Genomic DNA, 18855 nt, shown 5'->3' with positions numbered 1-18855 from the left:
CTGTTTTCACTGTATTTCTTTTATCTTCTTTAATACAGAAACCAACCTGATTTCAAAAACAGTAATTTTGTTATGAATTATGGAAAGTTCTTAAAATTGAATAACATTCTTGGTTTTAAGTCCATTCTATATTCAGCCATTCCATAACAAAACGATATAGTGCAACTCCGTGTTGTGAAACTTGGTGAGTTTGTAGCACCGACGAACCGACGTGACAGTGGTGATACAAAAGCGTCCCCCCCAAATTTAACGGTCGACCACCGAAGCGAGCGATTGCTTCTGTCAAATTAGCGTAGACGCGACCCGTTTTCTATATGAACACACGGGGGTTCGGTGTCGAGCTATCAAATCATCGCGAGCCGTTATAGAGGTGGCGATAGTGTTCGGCTATTTTTCATCATGGCGTCGCGGACAACAAATTTGAATTTATTTGTTCTAGCTGTCACGTCGGTTCGTCGGTGTTTGTAGTTCTTCTAAAATAATTAAACCCGATTGTTTTTTATTCCGTCATTGGGGTGTCTAATTTTTGAATAGGGTCATCCTAAGATCAAGTTTTTAAAAAAATATATTTTTTTAAATCATTACTTTTGAACCAGTTGACCGTTTTAAAACTATTTTTCTTAAAACTCCCATTCAATAGCTTTCAAACAAACTAAAAAGAAGTTTAAAATCGGTCAACTGGTTCAAAAGTTATGATTTTTTTTGAAAATTATTAGTTTTTAAAAACATTCATTGTTAGTGTTGTTAGTTATTCAGTGACCAATTTTCAGATAGGGTGGCGCAAAACCCTGTCTGAAAATTGGTCACTCTAATGAAGAAATAAAATTTCAAAATCAGCTCGTGCTCTCATATAAGCATGCACTTCGCAAGTATCTCGATATACCAATCTCGCTGGGTTTATAAACCACTTCGTAAGCCACAGATATTGAATGTTGTTCATTCCACAGACGAACTAACAGCTGTTCGTCTACAACACTTTTGGTGAACATCCATCGTCTAGTCTAGTTCAGAACCATATGCAACATCGTCAGCAGAAGGCGCTAGTGTGAAACGTCAAACTCAAAGATAAGCCATACACCGCCTCTGGTTTTGAGAGCTACTTGTTACTTTTTTGCTTTGCCAATTCTGCACTACAGGCTTATAGTAGAAGCTCATGTTCTATTCAAATAGATAAGCCTACATATTCAACAATGTAGTAAACTCGGTGGAGTTTCTAGAGCCCTTGGAGATTTGGAGAAGTAATCCCAACAGGGTAATAAACTTTATAAAACGAGTTGTGCCTGGTTGGGATCAGGTGTTACATGAACCATTGTCCATCACAGCTCAATTGTGACAGGATACTTGACTAGCACCAAATTAAATATGGGTCATACCACAATATTCCTAAATAATGGACGCAGTGGTTAAAAGGCTCTACAGATGAGGGAAAAAAAAAACTCGGTGGACTTTGCTTCTTATACTACAGTTTGCAGATAGTACAAGACCAAATCTTGCATACAGTAACAAAAAAAAGGATTGAATAAATTTCGCATATTTTTTAAACTGATTTATTCTCCTTATTCGTCTTATTCCATGCATTGAAGCTCTTATGACTTCAGTCCCTTTACCCCAATCATGATCGAATAGTAGGAACAGCCAACGTTCAACTTTTGCTTGAGCAAATCGCACCCATCAGCTGCAGTCCAATTTGCTTTTGGGCAGTTCTGTAAAACATCATTGAAATTTATTTAATGAAAATGACTTCTTTTCATCTATAGACAGCCTTCTACTACCTCAAATAGTTCGCTCTTGATGCAATTCATGTAAGCCTGCGGGATGAAGCTACATCCCGGTCTACCCGGGGTCATGGGGAGGGGCTTGAAACTATTTGCCGGATTGTCCATCACGTATCTGTAGCAGTCGGCCACGACTCCGTTCAACAATGGAGCAAAGTTTTTGTCGGCACCAATCGTTTTCTTAAGTTGCTGCTGGATTTTATCCTGCAGCAGTTTTCCATCCTTGAACATACCGGTCGTGTTGAAGAGGCACTCGATGACACACTGTAATAAATTTGGAAGGTTAAATAATCATTTCGGGAAAGTGATAAACAAAGCATAATCTACAGATCCTTCATAAGGTTGAATTCCCGGCGGAAGACGAGGACTCAGTGGTTTGTACTTTTCATCGCATTTGGTGTTGATCTCGCGAGCAACAAATCGCGGAAGCTCACAGCATCCATTGGCATCCACTTTGTTGCCTTGGAAACATGCCTTATCATCCGGCGGGGGTTGGGAGTAGATCTGAAAGAATGGCAATGTTCAAAGAAGTAACTTTAAAGAAACCCTCTGCTGATTAATAGTACAGTTGACACTATTAAAATACAAATGAACAGAAACGAGTAGCCAACCATGGTGAACACGCGGACAATGAATGAATCGAAAAACGATATACGCAGCTTTTATCACTACACTGTGTAATAACCGTGAAGGTGACAAATTTAGGAATGATTTGCAGATTTATTAAATTCCAATGATATGAATCTACAGAACTTATGCGCGTTGAATATTGGGGACATGACTGAATGTAAATTGTTCCAACTTTCTGATTAAGATGTCAACCAGGATACTCTCCGTCTGTTTTGCTTTATTTGCAACGGTAAATATTTACAAGGTAATTTTACTAATATCATTCAAAAGTTACATAATTCATACATGCTACCAGGTTGTAGCACAGCTCCCCCAAGAAGATATTTCTTGCTACATGGGGAACATGAAGATCGCCCGAGAGTGTTGTCTGATGCCACGTTACATCGATAAGGACATTGATGATGCGTGCACTGTGGAACACCGGAACCCTGGACCTCGGGTACCTCCGTGGACAGTCAAGACTGAAGGATCAGTAAGTGTGATATGAATTATTACTTCCGATTTTTTTCCTAATTTGTTATCCACCAGTTAGACCTGTGCGCCGCCGCGCCACGCCGCCGCCGCCGACACTTTTTGTCCCACGCCGACGCCGATCGAGGTATCGGCGGCGCGCCATACGCCGCTGTTTGTCACGCCGCCGATTTTCAGTTTTCGCGCCGGTGATCAGTGCACGAACAAAATTAAGTTTAAATAAATTTGAGATAAAAAAATCTCACGATCACTATCATAAGAGTTTTATTACAATAATTGATTTCTCAACTCTTAGAACACACATTCACATCTCTCCAGAAGTTGCTTCAGAGAATCTTCCAGAAAGATTCAGTGATGCCTCCTGGGGATCCACCTGGAATTCCTTCAGAAAAATCCTCTGGTATGCCTCCAGGATGATTTTTTTTAGAAGATCTCTTAGGAAGATCTAGACAGGAGTACCTTTAAAAAATATTTCAGGAGAATTCAGGCATGCCTACAAAAGATACATCAGAGATTCATCCAGAAGATCCTTCAGGAATTCTCAAAGGAGGTTAGTCTGAGAGTCCCTCCATGAATTCCTTCAGGAATTCCTACAGGAGTTTCTCTAGGATCTAATCCAGGAGTTTCCTCAAAGATTCCTCCAGGAGATGCATCAGAAATTCCTTGAATTTGTTCAAGAATCCATCCTGAAATTCCTTCGGGGATTCTTCTTGGAATTACTCAGGGATGCCTCAAGAAAAATTTGCAGAGATTCTTTCAGGAGTTCATCAAGGATTGCTCCAGAAGTTCCTTCGGTGTGATCTCTCCAGGAGCTAGCTCAAGACTCCTGATAGCTCCTGGACGATTCAGGAATGTCTCCATGTGTTCATTGGGAATTCCTTCAGAAGTTCCCTCTATTTAAACGGGAAATAGTTCAGGTATCCTCCAGAAGACCCTTTAAATATTCTTTCAGGAGGGATGCCCCCTGAAGGCCCATCAAAAATCCCGTGAGAAGTTTCTTGAAGAATTCCTCCAGGAGGTCTTTAGAAATCAATCTAGGAGTTCCTGCAGGGATTTCTTCTGAAAAACCATTAGAAATTCCATCAGCTGTTCTTTCCAGGAGTTCCATCAGATATTCCTCCAGGAGTTTAAGGGATTCTTGCTGATGTGTCTTCAAAATTCCTGCTGGATTTCTTCAGGAATCACAGAAGATCCTTCAGAAATCATTACAGAAGTTCCTTCAGAGAATCTTATACGAAGATCCAAGGAACTTAGGGATTACCCCAGAAGTTTATTCAGCGATTCCAATAGAGGAGTTCCTTCCATGATTTCTTCAGGATATCCTTAGAGGTTTGTTCGAGAAGTTCCTTTAGGAATTCTTCCAGAAGCAGGGATGGCATTCACCATTTGCAAAGAGTTACATTCACTTGATACTATCTCAGTTCATAGGCATGCTATCAAAAAACATTGTATGGATGACTTTTACCTTGTAGTTTTATCTGAAAGTTTGCCGAATATCATAAGAGTTGCACACGCATGCTTAACTCGTGAGCGAGCTGTGAAAGCAACTCTTCACGCCGTGAATGTAATTTCTTCCAGGGATCGCTCCTGGGGTTTTTTTTCAGATTGTAGATTGGGATTGAGATTTTTTCAGGAAGACTCACGCTCGCTGAAGGGTTAATAATTCCCTTAGTATTATAATCAGGCATATTTCTTGAGGGATGTTTCATGGAATTTCTACAAGGATTCCTTAAGGATTTCTTTCTGGAATTCTTTAGAGAATACCTCCTTCTAGACATCCTTCATGGAATCCTACTGAAATTTCTTCGAGGCTTTCTCCTGATATTCTAACGTGGATTTCTCCTGAAATTTCTTCGGGGTCTCCTCCTGGAATTTCTTGGATGATTTATCTTAGAACTTTTTCGGAAATTCATCCTGGATTTGCTTCAGTCATTACTCATGGAATTCCTTCAGGAGTCCTTTTGGAATTCCTTTGGGATTTCCTTCTGGAATTGCTTCAGTGATTTCTCCTGGAATTCCTTCACGGATTCATCCTGGAATTCCTTCGGAGATATTTCCTGGAATTTCCTATGGAAATTCCTCTTGAATATCCTTCGAGTGTTCTGCTTGAAAATCCTCCGGAGATTCCTCCCAGAATTCTTTCAGGGGTTCCCCCTGTGATTCCTGCAGGGATTTCTCCTTTCATTTCTTCGGGGATTTCTCCAGGAATTGCTTCAGGAATTCTTTCAGGAATCCCGTAGGATATTTCTACTGGATCTCTTTCAGGGATTTCTCCTGGACTTCCTCCAGGGATTCCTCCTGGAATTAATTCGAAGATTCCTCCTTAAATTCATTCGAGGAAACCTTCTAGAGTTCCTTCGGGGATTTCACCTGAAATTTCTTTGATGATTCCTCCTAATATTCCGTCGTGGATTACTCATGAAATTTCTACGGGAATTCCTCTTCGATTTTTTTTTTTGGAGATTTCTCCTGGAGTTCTTTCGGAACTCTTGGAACTCCTCTTGGAACTCCTGCGGGAACTCCTCCTAAAACTATTTCAGGGGTTTCTCATGGAATTCCTACGAGGATTCCTCCTGGATATTTTTCGAAATGCTTTGAGGATTTCTTCTCGAACTCCTTCAAAAAAAAATTTGGAATTTCTTTGGGGGTACCTCCTGGACTGCCTTCATCAAATTCTCCTGGGATTTTTTCGGGGATTCCTCTTGATATTCCGTCGTGGATTCCTCCTGGAATTCCTTCGGGACTCCCTCCTGGAGTTCCTTTGGTGATTCCTCTTGAATTTCTTTCCGAGATTCTTCCTATAATTCTTTCAAAAAATCCTCATGGGATCACTCCTCCTGGAATTCTTTCGGGATTTCCTTCTTGAATTTCTTTGGTGATTTCTCCTAGAATTCCTTAGGGAATTTCTCCTGGTATTCGAAGATTCTTCCTAGAATTTCTCCGGGAATTCCTTCTTAAATTTCTTTGGAGAATCCTCCTCTCCCTTTAGGGATTCGTCTTAGAATTCCTTTGGGGTTTCCTCTTTGAGGAATCCGCTTGTAAATCTTTCGGAGATTACTCCCGGAATTCCTTCGGAGATTCCTCCCGGAATTCCTTCGCAGGTGACATCTGGGATTCCTGCAGGGAATTCTCCTGTAATTTCTTTCTTAACTTCTTTCGCGGATTCCTCCCAAAATTCATTCGGAGATTCCTCCTGATATTTTTTGGAGATTACTCCTAGAATTCCTTCGGGATTTTATCATGGAAATCCTTTGGTGATTTCTCTTCATTTTTTTTCGGAGCCTCCTGCTGGAATTCTTTCGGGAGTCCTCCTAGAATTCCTGCAGGATTTCTTCCTGGAATTCCTTCGGTGATTCTACCTAGAATTCTTTCGAGAATTTCTCCAGGAATTCTGTCGGGGATTTCTCTTGGAATTCGTTCGGAGATTCCTCCTAGAGCAATTTTGAGGATTCCTTTAAGAATTCATTCGGTGGTTTTTTTAGAGGTTCTTCCTTCGAGGATTCCTCCTGAAATTCCTTCGGAGGTTTCTCCTGATATTTTGTCAGGGATTCCTTCCGGATTTCCTTCAGGATTCCATCTTGAAATTCCTATGGTGATTCCTCTGCGAATTGCTTTGGAGATTCCTCCCAGAATTCTTTTGGTGATCCCTCATGGAATTCCTCTGAATTCTTCCTCGAATGCCTTCGGAATTTCCTGCTGGAATACTTTATGGGATTCCTCCTGAAATTCCTTCGAGGATTCCTCATGGAATTCTTTCGGAAATTCCTCCTCAGGGATTTCTGCTGGAATTCCTTCAGAGATTCCTTCTCGATATTTTTCGAAGATTTCTCCTTGAAATCCTTTGGAGATTCCATCTCGAAATTCTTTAGAAATTCCCGCTAGAATTCCATCAGGGATTCCTTCTGGAATTCCTTTGGAAATTCGTGGTGTAATTCCCTTGGGATTCAGGCTTAAATTCATTTGTGGAATCCTCCTGATGGAATTTTTTTCAAAGATTCGTCCTGGATTTCCTTCTAAAATTCCTCGAAAACTTCAATCAGGGATTTCTTCAGAATTTTCTGCAGATATCTCTAAAAGAGATTCTTGAACCGCTAGAGATTCATGCAGAAGTTTCTTCAGGGTTTCATACAGCAGTTCTTGCAGAGATTAGTCCAGAATTATCTTCATGGATTTCTTTCAGGCTCCTCCTAGGATTCCTTCATAGATTCCTCCCTGAAATTATTCGGGGATTCCTTAGTGTAAATAGTGAGACTTTTTTTTTTATCAAGTTTGATAACTTCTGTAGATTCAGAAAAAAAAACTAATAAAAAAACTGTAGCAAAATAAATATTTAATCGCCCTTCATTTGCAATGGAGTAATGCAATATTCATTACACTAACGATAGCGGTAATGTCTCAATATTCCTTTCCAATTGTAAATATGTGTTATCCCTAACCTCGAAACAGCTGCGACTTCTTCGGCTTCCCAAACTAATACTATATTAAGGCAGTTAAAAATTAGAAAAATGTAAACAACTTAAAATCCCAACAAACAGTTTAACTGTACAGGAGTGGAACAAAAATAACTCTTGAACAAACTTTAGTATAAGAAACTGTCTAATCACGCAGTGACGGACCCGAAAAGAAATAAAAAGGTATTCATTCTAACGTAATAGTTTATGACATGTCATCAATGGTCATGAAATTCTCAGACTATAAATTCTAGAGCGTAATGACAACTTCTTTGCTTTGCCAATATTGAGATTATGGGCAAATTTTGCTCACGCCGATTCACGCCGCCGCCGCCGCCGCCGAAAGCTGCCACCGGCGTGACGCCGATGATGCCGCCGCCGCCGGTTTAAAATGGTCCTCACGCCGCCGCCGAGCAAAATATAGTCGGCGCACAGGTCTACCACCAGTGTGTCGTGGAATGTGTTCTCACCAGGATCAATTCGTTCCGGAATAATTCAATCAACAAAGAAGCCACGAAGGAATCCCTGGTGAAATCTATTGGCGCTAAGAATCTTTTTGAAGCAATTACCAATCGTTCAGTTGATCTTTGTTACGAGAGAATTGCGAACAACACTGCCCTTACTCTGGTAAAACCCGTTCCACCGAATTCAAAGCGAGCAGCGTGTAGTTTCATTCCGACAGCATTTTTGGATTGTTTCAAGGAAAATGTGTTCATGGTAAGAACAGCATAAAAGTGATGCATAATCATTAGAATATAGCTAAATTTAATACATTTCAGAACTGTCCGAGAGAAAAATGGATCAACGTTACAGAATGCCACGCTCTTCGATCGAAAATTGTTTCGGGATGTTCCTTCAATGCCATAAAGGGTTATTCAAATAGTACACATTATTGATATAAAATACTACACAAAACAAGTCAATGAAGACATATACTATATTGTTTCAAACCCTTAAAAAGGTATTTTTGTATTAATTAAAAAGGCACCTACTTTAAGCCTAGTATTCACAACCTCGTTTGGATAGACGACAGAAATAACCTTTGGAGCAGTTGATATACAGGTGATAGACAAAATGATCGGGATAGGCAAAATAATCACTTTCCTAAAAATGTTGAACTGGCTGCAACTATTCAAAAACTGCATCAAATATTCTGAATTTCTGAAAAATTTGGAAAAATTTTTTCTGCTGCTCCGCTATTTTCAACCTACGAATACAATTGCTAATTACTGTTTACAAAATGTATGTGTCAAATCTAAAAAAATATCTGACCGTTTGTAGTCCCTCCCAGAGACAATATCTAGACGCCACTGAAGTGGTCAAAATTTGGAAAAGATCGGGCTATTCTGCACGAAGTTATGAAGATTCTAGAAAAAGGTATAATTATCCGATAGCCAACTTTGAGCTGTTATATCTCCGGATTCAATGAACCAATGAATACAACGAAATTTCAACCATTTATGACTTATATAATAAGCTCTGAAAAACGTTTCACTGGACTAGAAATTATTAACAAGAGAAAAAGTTTTACGATTTCATTAATATTCTGTTTTTTTTGGTTAATTGGTGTATTTTAATATGCATCCCATCACTTTTTCAATTTATTTCCGGCTATGTTGTTACTTTCCTGTGAAACATATTTATATTGAAGTTAATTAGAGTGAATTTATAAGGAGTGTATCGGAAATTAACTATATATGTTCAAAACATCCTAAAAAATAATTTATTCGAGTTATAAATAATTTTATTTTTGGAGGTACTTTATAAATCCCCAGAAAAAGGAATGGCACTTTTGCTTTTGTAAAAATAATTATTTTACATGGACATCAATCTCAAAGTTTAAACGCATGATCTTGAAATTTTGGACACCTCTTAAAAATTTGAAACTGCGGAAAAAAAGGAAATTTTTTTGATTTTTTAAAATATTTTAGCGCAAATATATTCTTTCCCAGATTGCTCATAATATAGGTAAAAAATTATTTTCAAGAAAAAATTCGACTCCATTTTAGCGCAATTCTTAAAAATGAAAAAAGATCATTTTTCAGGGACCCCATTTTTTGATGCTCATTCAAAGCACGATTACGCAAATAAAAAAATACATCAATTTGATAATTCAATTTTTTTAAATTGGAAATGTTTTTAAACTTAACGACAAGGTAGCTTTAGTAGATAACGGAATTGTATAACCTTTGAAGATATTTAAAACAGACTGTCAAAGTTCGACAAAAATTTAGTGTTTTTTAGGATAGGCCATTTTTTAAATGTTGAGGGTTTTACGATCATACATATTTTTTTTAAGTTGGTGTTCGGTGATATGTTATGTGTACATAACGGCTAACAATAATAAATATTTTTTGGATTTTTCGCCGTACAAGTTTTATTCGCTACAGGTTATTGGAACGCTGAAAAATCTTTAAAAAACAACAATTTGTCCAAAACTTTAATTTGTGAGATGTATTCATTCTACAATATTTTCAAAATTTTTCAAATTTTTTCAGGCTGTTCTAAACTTGACTGTATTGTGAAGATTTGATAGAAGAACCGAAATGATAAGACCAAACATGCTTCGAGATAGAGCATCCTGAATGTTGATAGTTAATTTCCGATACACTCCTTATAAACTACTAGCAGTCCCGGCAAACGTCGTCCTGCCTGCCTACTCTGTTTTTTGACATCCGATTCCATGAAGAAATGCCCCTCAAAATGGAATTTCTGATTTTCCCGTTTTTCTTGCCTTCCCGGCCTGGTGGAATGCAACAGTGAAAGAATCATGTCGATCTGTTGACCCATTCCCGAGCCTATTCGTGACAAACAAACACCATTCCATTTTAATTTATATAGATAATTATGAATTTTGAAACGATGTTAAGTTTTGAATAATTTGGTGTTTTATTAGAAAAATAATCTAATTGTTGTAATTTGATTCCGTGTTAATAATTTTAAGTTAAGTCAAAAGTTTTTCATAGCCCATTACATAAGTCATAAATGGTCAAAATTTCATTGCATTCGGTTCATTGAATCCGGAGATACATATAACAGCTTAAAGTAAGCTATCGGCTAACTATACCTTTTTTAGAATCTTTATGATTTCGTGCAGAATTGCCCGATCTTTTCCAAATTTTGACCACTGATACACAACAAGTTGATCTATTTACAGTGAAAAGTTGAGCATTTTTGATGAACTCTTTGAAAAGAGGTGATTGCCCCCTAGTGGGCGAAAACTTTATCAAAGGCGGCGACAATTTAAAATCTCGAAATGGGGGAACGCATACTGATTCCAGCCCCATGTGAGGGTGGTCATAAATATGATTTTCTCTAGTTTCATGATGAATCCGCTAAATTTGATATATATTGGCATCCCAAATGCGTTTTTGTATTAGGCTCAATCGGGCTTTTAGCTTTACGGAGCCGAAATTCATTATTTTGCAGTTTCGCTTACCAACTGATTTGTATATAGTAATGTTAGTTTAGGCGGTCCACGGTAGTCAAAACTGCTCAAAAATAGTGAAACACACATAATGTGATAGTATGAGAGTTAAAGTTGGGAAAAAGTGTTCCCTGCGATGCAATGCGGGAAGTATTAGTTAATTTTTGAGTATATTGAAGGTACGACATTCAAGTGACTCCTACCAATCGTGTCGCAAACGATCACAGCTGAATTCGCCAGTAAATCATTGTTTAAGATCATAGGAAGGTTTTATACACGAGCGTTCAAAGGGATCGGAAGGGGAAAATTTTTTCCGGCTTATTGATAATTTTCAGTTTTTTCTACTAGTTATTAAATAAAGTAATAAACTTTATGTTGCCGCCATGATATCACAATTTCATTGAGGTAGTTTTTTTAGATTAATGACTTAAGGTGAAACTGGAAGCATTTCCTCATTTTTTCAGTTTTTGATTTTCTAAAAAAAAACGAAGCAATATTTTCAAAAACGGTTTTCGTACACATGTAGGAGTGTGGATCAATGTATCTTCTGATTTTTTGTTGGTGTTGAAGAAATTTTCCATTTTTTCTAAAACCATTGTTTGTGAAATTTCGTTCAAAAATGGTTTCTGCAAAAACGAAAAACATTTTCCACTACGAAAAAAAATCAGAAGATACCTTGATCCATCCTCTACATGTGTACGAAACCCGATTTTGAAAATATTGCTTCCTTATTTAATAAAAAATCAAAAACCAAAAAGTGAGGAAATGCTTCCAGTTTTGCCTTAAGGCCGAACCACTGTGAAGCGGGGCGAAAAGATCAACAACGAGACAAAATTTGCAAAAGCTAGTGAACAGTACATTTCGAAACCCTTCAACCCGTCACCCGGAACTCCTCTTTTTTTTTTGGTAAAAATGCGTCTTCTTTGTTTTAAAACATTTTACCCTTGAGTCTTTTTTATAGTGAAGTGGAATAGTTGTGCTAATAAATGCTGTCCTCTTTGTACGCTTTTGCTTGTAGCGGAAAATACGTGGCTTTTTACATTTTTTTTTATAAATTCTTCATGCTTTTGCTCAAATTCCATCACTTTGATAATCATCAATAGCACAGCACATTATTTTTTTTTTGTCTTAATAGCAAACTTATGTGTCTCTGACAGATTTTGGGCCGCTGAAATATCGTACCTAACATAAATTGCATAAAACTATCAAAAACGATTTGGTAAATTGAAATATTTTGTCGCTAACTTAGATGTTTATTGACTTATTTATTCTTTGATTGGTTAAAAAAAAATTTCCATGCTTAATGGCTTGCAGTCAAAAAAGCCTAAAATCGCATATTTTGCCCTATAAATTGAGGTACAGCACAAAATTGTGACGTGCTAGAGCAAATCTGAGCCCGGATTTGGATTCAACGGCCCAAAATCTGTCAGAGACACATAAGTTTGCTCTTGAGACAGACCAACAGTTAATTTTTGTTACGCTGTGTAGTTTTCACTGATCTATAGTACTCCGAAGTTTGTGCCACAAATCAATTTATTCACGATGAAAGATAACAAAACATGGTCTACGGTACTCAAAAACCAAGGTTCATGAATTGGGTGATCTAGGTCATCCAAATTACTCTGGAATTCATTTTGTTAGGATCTACAACATCCACCATCATTTGTATTCACTCTATTCAGGAAATTTAGTCAGGTTGTTGTTCATTAGGCCTCGCAATGCCACGAGCAGCTCGATATTGTGAAAGTTGCAAATTCCGTGAAATAAAAATGACCTCCAAAACACTTTGAAGTTTGTGTTACGATATCTACATACTATATCATGCTACAATTGTAAATAATATTCGTGGAATGTAGTCTATACTGCTGATGGAGCCCCAGTGCACAGCAATAATGCTACTGGTATATTCTTTGGATATTCCAGGCTTTCCAAACTGTTCTGGAATTAGGACCTTCAAGGTCTACAGGTTCTACTCTTGTTTCTCTTCGCTCCATCGGCATAATTCTTTCACGATTGTGCCTGTTGCACCTCATAATATTACGAGTACATAGAGATACTCGTTTGGATACTGCTATTTGGATGTACACTACTGGAATACAAATGAACCCAATGTTTTTTTTGAAGTACTGGTCGCAATATCTGTAGATCTTAGGATATTTTTATTGTAGATATTACTTGAAGAAGATAATCTACGCTACTCTTAGAGTCTCAGAGTGCAATTCTGATAATTTAGCAACATTCACTTGATGTTCTAGGTCATCCCAACTATTCTCGAATTAAGACCATCAAGCTTTACTCTTGTATCTCTTTACTTTTTTGATGTAATGCTTTCACGAATGTTTCTGTTATATCTTATGATATTTTGAGAATCTTTTTGAGTTTATTTTGCAACCACTGACATGATATTTATGGTATTTTGAAGTGTCGGAAATTACCGAAGAATTCCTCCAGGCGTTCCTCGGAAATTCCTCCAGGAGTTCCTCGTGATGTTTTTCGAGAATACCTCTACGAGTTCCTACGAAATACCTTCAGGACTTTCCGTGAAATCCTTCACGGGTTTCCCAGAAGTTTCTCGGAAATTTCTTTAGAAGCTGTTCTGGAATTCCTTCGGGAGATCCTCAGGCATTACCTCAAGAACCTTTTAATAAATCCTGCAGGAGTTCCTCGGGAATTCCTTCGGCAGTTCCTCAGGAATTCCTCAGGGAGTTCTCTAAGGAATTCACGGGAATTTTCTGAGGATTCCTCGGAAGTTCCTCAAGAATTTCTCCTCTAGGTAATTTTCCTAAGAGTTCCTCCGGGAATTTTCTCAAGAATTTCTCCAGGAATTCCACCAGAAAATCCTCCTGCGATTCCTCTATAAATTCTTCCAGGTATTCCTTCAATAATACCCGCAGGGATTCCTTCACGAATTACTCAATGAATAACTCAATGGATTACTCCATGGACTCATCCAAGAATTCATTCAGGTATTCCTTCAGAAATTCCTCCAGAGCTCCTTCAGAAATTCATACAGGATTTCTTTCAACATATCATCCAGGGACTTCTTCAGAAATTCCTCAAGGGATTCTTCCAAAAATTTCTCCAGGGGTTCCTCCAGAGTTTCCTGCAGGAATTCTTCCAGGAAATTTCTCCGGGTATTTTTTCATGGTAATTTCTCCAGAAATTCCTCCAGAATTACTCTCAGGAAAACCTCCAGGACTCCAGGAATAACTGCTAATTCATCTAGGAATTCATCAAGGGTTTGCTTTAGAAATTCCTCCACGGTGTCCTCCAGAAATTCTTCCACGGGTTCGTCCAGGAATTCCTTCATAAATTCATCCAGCAATTCCAACAGGCGTTCCTCAAGGAACTCCTCCAACAAATATTCCAGGAATCCATTCTGGAATTACTCCAGGAATTCCTCCATGAATTTATCCGTGAATTTCTCCATGAATTTCTCCAGGAGTTACTCAAAGAATTCCCTCTAAAATTACTACAGGATTTCATCTAGGAGTTTCTTTTCATTTATTTAGTATTACGTCAAGTTTAGTACAAAAGTGAATCAACAATACAGTGGATACTCAAAATAACTGGGACAGGTATAATTTTAAACTTTTAAAAAAATGTTCAACTAGCTGTAACTTTTCGAAAAGGGCATCAAATATTGTCAATTTTTTTCTGTAATTTCATCAGTTGTGTAGCAGTGGTCAAAATTTTGTAAAGATCGGACTATTCTAAACGAAGTTATAAAGGTTTTAGAAAAAGGTATAATTATCCGATAGCCAACTTTGAGCTGTTATATCTCCGGATTCAATGAACCGAAAGCAATGAAATTTCGATCATTTATGACTCATATAATGAGCTATGAAAATTTTTGACTTAACTTAAAATTCTTCACACTATGACGCTATACACTATACACCATAAATTTATTTACGCTTTTTTTTTTCTTATTAATAATTTCAAATTAAGTCAACTGTTTTTTAAAGTTAATTATATTAGTCATAAATGATCAAAATTTCATTGCATTCGGTTCATTGAATCCGGAGATATAACAGATCAAAGTTGGCTATCGGATAATTATACCTTTTTCTAGAATCTTTATAACTTTGTGTAGAATAGCCCGATCTTTTCCAAATATGAACCACTACTGATCCACAACTAGTTGATGAAGTTACAGTAAAAATTTGAGAATGTTTGATGCCCTTTTCGAAAAGTTACAGCGCGTCGAACATTTTTTGAAAATTGAAAATTCTACCTGTCCCAGTTATTTTGAGTATCTCCTGTATTTCTCCATAATACACGGTTCGTGGCTGTCGTTCTCCATCCTCGATCACGCCCGATGCTCGCCAAGTAACGTTCCACCTGATCCGCCCAACGTGCTCTCTGTGCTCCACGCCTTCTTGTGCCAACCGGATCTGTCGCGAATACCAACTTTGCAGGGTTGTTATTCGGCATTCTTGCAACATGCCCTGCCCATCGTATCCTTCAGAATTTGGCCACCTTCTGGATGCTGGGTTCGCCGTAAAGTGCAGCGAGCTCGTGGTTCATCCTTCTCCGCCACACATCGTTCTCCTGCACACCGCCGAAGATCGTCTTTAGCATGCGTCGCTCGAAAACTCCCAGTGCTTGCAGGTCCTTCTCGAGCATGGTCCATGTATCATGTCCGTAGAGGACTCCTCTAGGAATAGCTCCGGGAGATACTCCAGAAATCCTACGAGAAATTCCTCCAGGAATTCCCCCCGGAAGTTCCTACAGGAGTTCCTCCAGGAACTCCTTAAGGAAATTCTTCAAGAACTTCTCTAAGAATTTCCCCAGAACTTCCTTAAAAATTTCTTTCATAAAAGACTACTTGAATTCTTTCAGAATGTTCTCCAGGAATGCCTCCAAGATTTCCTGAGCGTTCTTTAAACATTTCTACCGTTAAAAATCAGTGAACGTTAGTAAATTTCACCGAACTTCGTTTAGTTTGACAGTTTGAGTTCGATAAACGATAACATTTTACAGAATTCGCTAACTTTACTGATTTTTCCGGTGAAAATGTTTACCGAACGCGCAGCGGTTGAGATTCCGGTAAACCATTACCAAAGTCGGAGATTTTTTCAAGCTGTGCAGAGGAGTTTTAATAGAAATTTTGCAGCTAAATCCCGGTAAAATTCTTGAAGTACATGATTACAGTCTACCAGATATTTTTTTTATAGATTTTTACTATGAATTTTACCAAAGTATTCTATAGACATTCCGTCTGAAACTCTTCATGCTTTAAGCTAGAACTCTTCAGAATACGATCATGCAAAAGTACCACAAGATAACATCTATTTCTTCATTCATTTATTAAATTTTATAATATTATAATATATAAATCATAAAGCGATCAACCACTTACTATCGCCGAGAAAGAACATCCTGTCGAAATCTTCTCTTTTAAATGCTGGCATTCGGGCGCGTTATTCCATTTGTTTTTTGGACATTTCTGAAACCGATAAAAAAAGCACTTTCAAACATATTATTAACAATTTCACCACACCCACCTGAAATAGATCAATCTTGATGCAATTCATCAAAGCAGGCGGCAGAAAACTGCACCCGTCGCGTTCCGGAATAGGGGAAACCGGAGTCGCTAGAAACTGCGGGTCTTTTGAAATGATTGGATAACAGTAATTGATGCTGTTGTTGAGCAACGGCAGGAATGCCTTCGCACTGGCCGTCGTATCCAGGATCGCTTTCCGGATTGCTTCGATGTTCAACGTATTGTTCTTTTCGTTGAAGCCTCCGATGGTGGTGAAAATGCATTGGGTGACGCACTGGAATAAGAGCAGAAATGATGTCTGGAAGCATGCGTTTGAGTGTTTTTCTTACCGATCCTTCAGTTTTTCGCACTCCAGGTGGAACTCTCGGGCTCAGAGCTTTGTATTTGCTATTGCACGCATCCGCAATGGCCTTTTCCATCATACGAGGCAGTGGACAGCATTCGGTCGCTGTCTTTTGGTTCCCTTGATAGCATGTTTTGTTTTCAGCCGGAGGTTGACCCAAAACCTAGAAGAAACGAAACGCGAATAAAACTTTGACCACAAATAAAAACGTTAAAGTTCTTACATACCGAGGAAACTAGCATAAGTCCTAACACTAAAATGTCCATCGCAGTAGTCATTGGCTTTTGGCATTGCCTGCACAGTGCTTTTATCTATGCAAACTGCTAAATCATTACTTTTTACCAATGACTCTATTCATTGCCAAACAAATTCTCAAAAGAAATGTGCGATAAGAATCAGCATTATTATTATTGTTATTGAAATTATAAATTATTGCGCAGTTTTGGCTATCCAACCAGAATAGCTTCGGAAGCAAACCAGGTGTAGCCAGCGCTCAATGGAGGACAAATTGTTTGCATTGTGGACTTTGGGCATTGTTCTGTTTGCTTCGGTAATACACTAACCACTGTGCACTAACATTCAGTCAAATCCTAATTCTAATTCGTACAACGATTATTTTTCCACAGAGCGTTACAGACGTGCTAATGATGAGTGAGAGTTTATGTAAAAATAACACGGTGCTTGCGAGAAACTGCTGTCGTCTGCCGGGAATCATCAACCAGTCTATAGTGGACGAGTGCGACGATAAATTCCCTCATCTACCACCAGCAAAGCCCGGAGCCAAGAAAACAGAAGGATCAGTAGGCGGCTTTTATGCTTTGCGTTACATTTAAATACATCTTCTCTTGATTTTTTTTTCAGTGTGTCGTTGAGTGCATGTACAAAGCGATTGGAGCGTTCCAAAACAGCAAACTGGATTTGGACATCACCGTACAGCACGTCTTGCAGACGGTTGAAAAGTATCCAAATTTTCAACCATTGGTAAACGAAACAGTGTCGTGGTGTTTCCGCAACGCCACAGAGAATCCAACGTTACAGCAAACCACCGGGTGCAGCTTCGTCACTCAGGAAATGAACGATTGTGTCAAGAAAATGCTTTTCATAGTATGTTTGGGACGGGTTTCATAAGTTTTCCGTGACAATCCAAAATTTATTTAATATTTTATTTTCAGAGTTGCCCACCGGCTAACTGGACCAGCAAACCGGAATGTGATGTCCTAAAGGGCAAAATGGCGGAAGGATGCACCTATTCCAGCTTATACTGAAAATTAAAAGTTATTTCTGTAAATTTGTTAATCACGTGTACTACGCGCAGTACCTTTTCGAAATTGTCGATCAGTGAATTCAATAAACTTTGGCATTCATTTTTGCAGTTCAATCTGAGTATTCTTGTCATACGAGCACAGACAAACAGACATAACACTCTTCAACACGGCTTGGCACATGCATTTAACGATCAATTAAAAATTCATTTGATTTCCGCGATCCTTCCACCAGAGGCGCTAGTGTTCGACCACTTTGACGTTTGCCGCTGTACACGTTGCTGAATAATACAAACGTAAATTACAGGCGATTTGTGTAGTAGTGTGCGTGTTAGCAAATGTCAAATCCATCATGGCCGACAGTGTCTTGCGCGGTAATAGCAACAGGTGGCAGTGTGCTCATGAAAAAGACACCGGGCAAAAGTTTGGATGAATTTATTTTAAGAGTTACGTCTATTTCTTTGTGATACGAGCCTGGTGATCGAATTCTACGTAATAAAATTAATTTCATGGCTCATGGTTCTCTTTCGCCCATGTTAGCATTATTGAAGGTTTGCACGAGAAAAGGTAGAACTGGAAAATGTCATGACATTTTTTCCATGACATTTCCGTGACATTCCACAACCTTGGCTGTATTTGCCGAACAATCTTTCTGTATGAGTAGTGTAGGTTTGTACCGCTATCTGCTCGGTTGCCTTTTGTTGCAATTCTGTGGTGTTAAATAAAAGTTAGTGAATCCAGAATTTTCAACTTCATTACGACGGTCTCCGAAGAAAACTACCCAAATCAAATCATCATGTTACAGATTAGATGCTTGAAAAATTAGCCCTGGGATTACTTCAGAAGTTCCTCTGGATATTTATTCAGATATTTCTCTAGGCATTCGTTTGGAGAATCTATTGAAGATTCCTTTGTAAATTCGTCTACAGAATTTTTCTTAAAAAAATTATAGGAAATTTGTCCGAATGCTCGGCCAAAAATTCCCTC

The 18855-nt window shown here is 38.3% G+C and overlaps 3 protein-coding genes across 3 annotated transcripts; 1 reads left to right on the top strand and 2 right to left on the bottom strand.

Annotated features, from left to right (window-relative positions):
* Nucleotides 1-1558: 1558 nt before the first annotated feature.
* Nucleotides 1559-2531, bottom strand: LOC109412814 (general odorant-binding protein 67). The gene is made up of 4 exons (XM_019686426.3): nt 2342-2531; nt 2103-2279; nt 1773-2039; nt 1559-1703 (listed from the first exon to the last, which is right to left on the bottom strand). The coding sequence occupies exons 1-4, from the start codon at nt 2387-2389 to the stop codon at nt 1587-1589; spliced, it is 609 nt and encodes a 202-aa protein (XP_019541971.2). The 5' UTR covers nt 2390-2531; the 3' UTR covers nt 1559-1586.
* A 13527-nt stretch (nt 2532-16058) lies between these two features.
* LOC109409802 (general odorant-binding protein 67) lies at nt 16059-16953 on the bottom strand. Its single transcript, XM_019683306.3, has 4 exons — nt 16834-16953; nt 16593-16769; nt 16265-16537; nt 16059-16206 (listed from the first exon to the last, which is right to left on the bottom strand). The coding sequence occupies exons 1-4, from the start codon at nt 16882-16884 to the stop codon at nt 16108-16110; spliced, it is 600 nt and encodes a 199-aa protein (XP_019538851.2). The 5' UTR covers nt 16885-16953; the 3' UTR covers nt 16059-16107.
* Nucleotides 16954-17029: 76 nt separating this feature from the next.
* On the top strand, nt 17030-17978 carry LOC109409803 (general odorant-binding protein 67). Its single transcript, XM_019683307.4, has 4 exons — nt 17030-17156; nt 17233-17406; nt 17468-17710; nt 17779-17978. Exons 1-4 carry the CDS (start codon nt 17103-17105, stop codon nt 17869-17871), a joined length of 564 nt encoding a protein of 187 aa, XP_019538852.2. The 5' UTR covers nt 17030-17102; the 3' UTR covers nt 17872-17978.
* Nucleotides 17979-18855: the final 877 nt, after the last annotated feature.

This window comes from Aedes albopictus, chromosome 2 (genome assembly GCF_035046485.1).
Source record: "Aedes albopictus strain Foshan chromosome 2, AalbF5, whole genome shotgun sequence".
NCBI classification, from domain to species: Eukaryota; Metazoa; Arthropoda; class Insecta; order Diptera; family Culicidae; genus Aedes; species Aedes albopictus.
Note: the sequence above shows the minus strand (reverse complement) of the source record. Positions and strands in the feature narration are given on the sequence as shown.

Excerpts from the sequence above, each read along its gene's own strand:
- LOC109412814 (XM_019686426.3), bottom strand. The coding sequence starts at position 2,389 with ATGGTTGGCTACTCGTTTCTGTTCATTTGTATTTTAATAGTGTCAACT. Across the intron at positions 2,280-2,341 it reads GTATTTTAATAGTGTCAACT|ATCTACTCCCAACCCCCGCC; the intron begins GTACTATTAATC and ends CCATTCTTTCAG. Across the intron at positions 2,040-2,102 it reads TTCAACCTTATGAAGGATCT|TGTGTCATCGAGTGCCTCTT; the intron begins GTAGATTATGCT and ends AATTTATTACAG.
- LOC109409802 (XM_019683306.3), bottom strand. The coding sequence starts at position 16,884 with ATGACTACTGCGATGGACATTTTAGTGTTAGGACTTATGCTAGTTTCC. Across the intron at positions 16,538-16,592 it reads TGCGAAAAACTGAAGGATCG|TGCGTCACCCAATGCATTTT; the intron begins GTAAGAAAAACA and ends CTCTTATTCCAG. Across the intron at positions 16,207-16,264 it reads TCAAGATTGATCTATTTCAG|AAATGTCCAAAAAACAAATG; the intron begins GTGGGTGTGGTG and ends TATCGGTTTCAG.
- LOC109409803 (XM_019683307.4), top strand. The coding sequence starts at position 17,103 with ATGGAGGACAAATTGTTTGCATTGTGGACTTTGGGCATTGTTCTGTTT. Across the intron at positions 17,157-17,232 it reads GCATTGTTCTGTTTGCTTCG|AGCGTTACAGACGTGCTAAT; the intron begins GTAATACACTAA and ends ATTTTTCCACAG. Across the intron at positions 17,407-17,467 it reads CCAAGAAAACAGAAGGATCA|TGTGTCGTTGAGTGCATGTA; the intron begins GTAGGCGGCTTT and ends TTTTTTTTTCAG.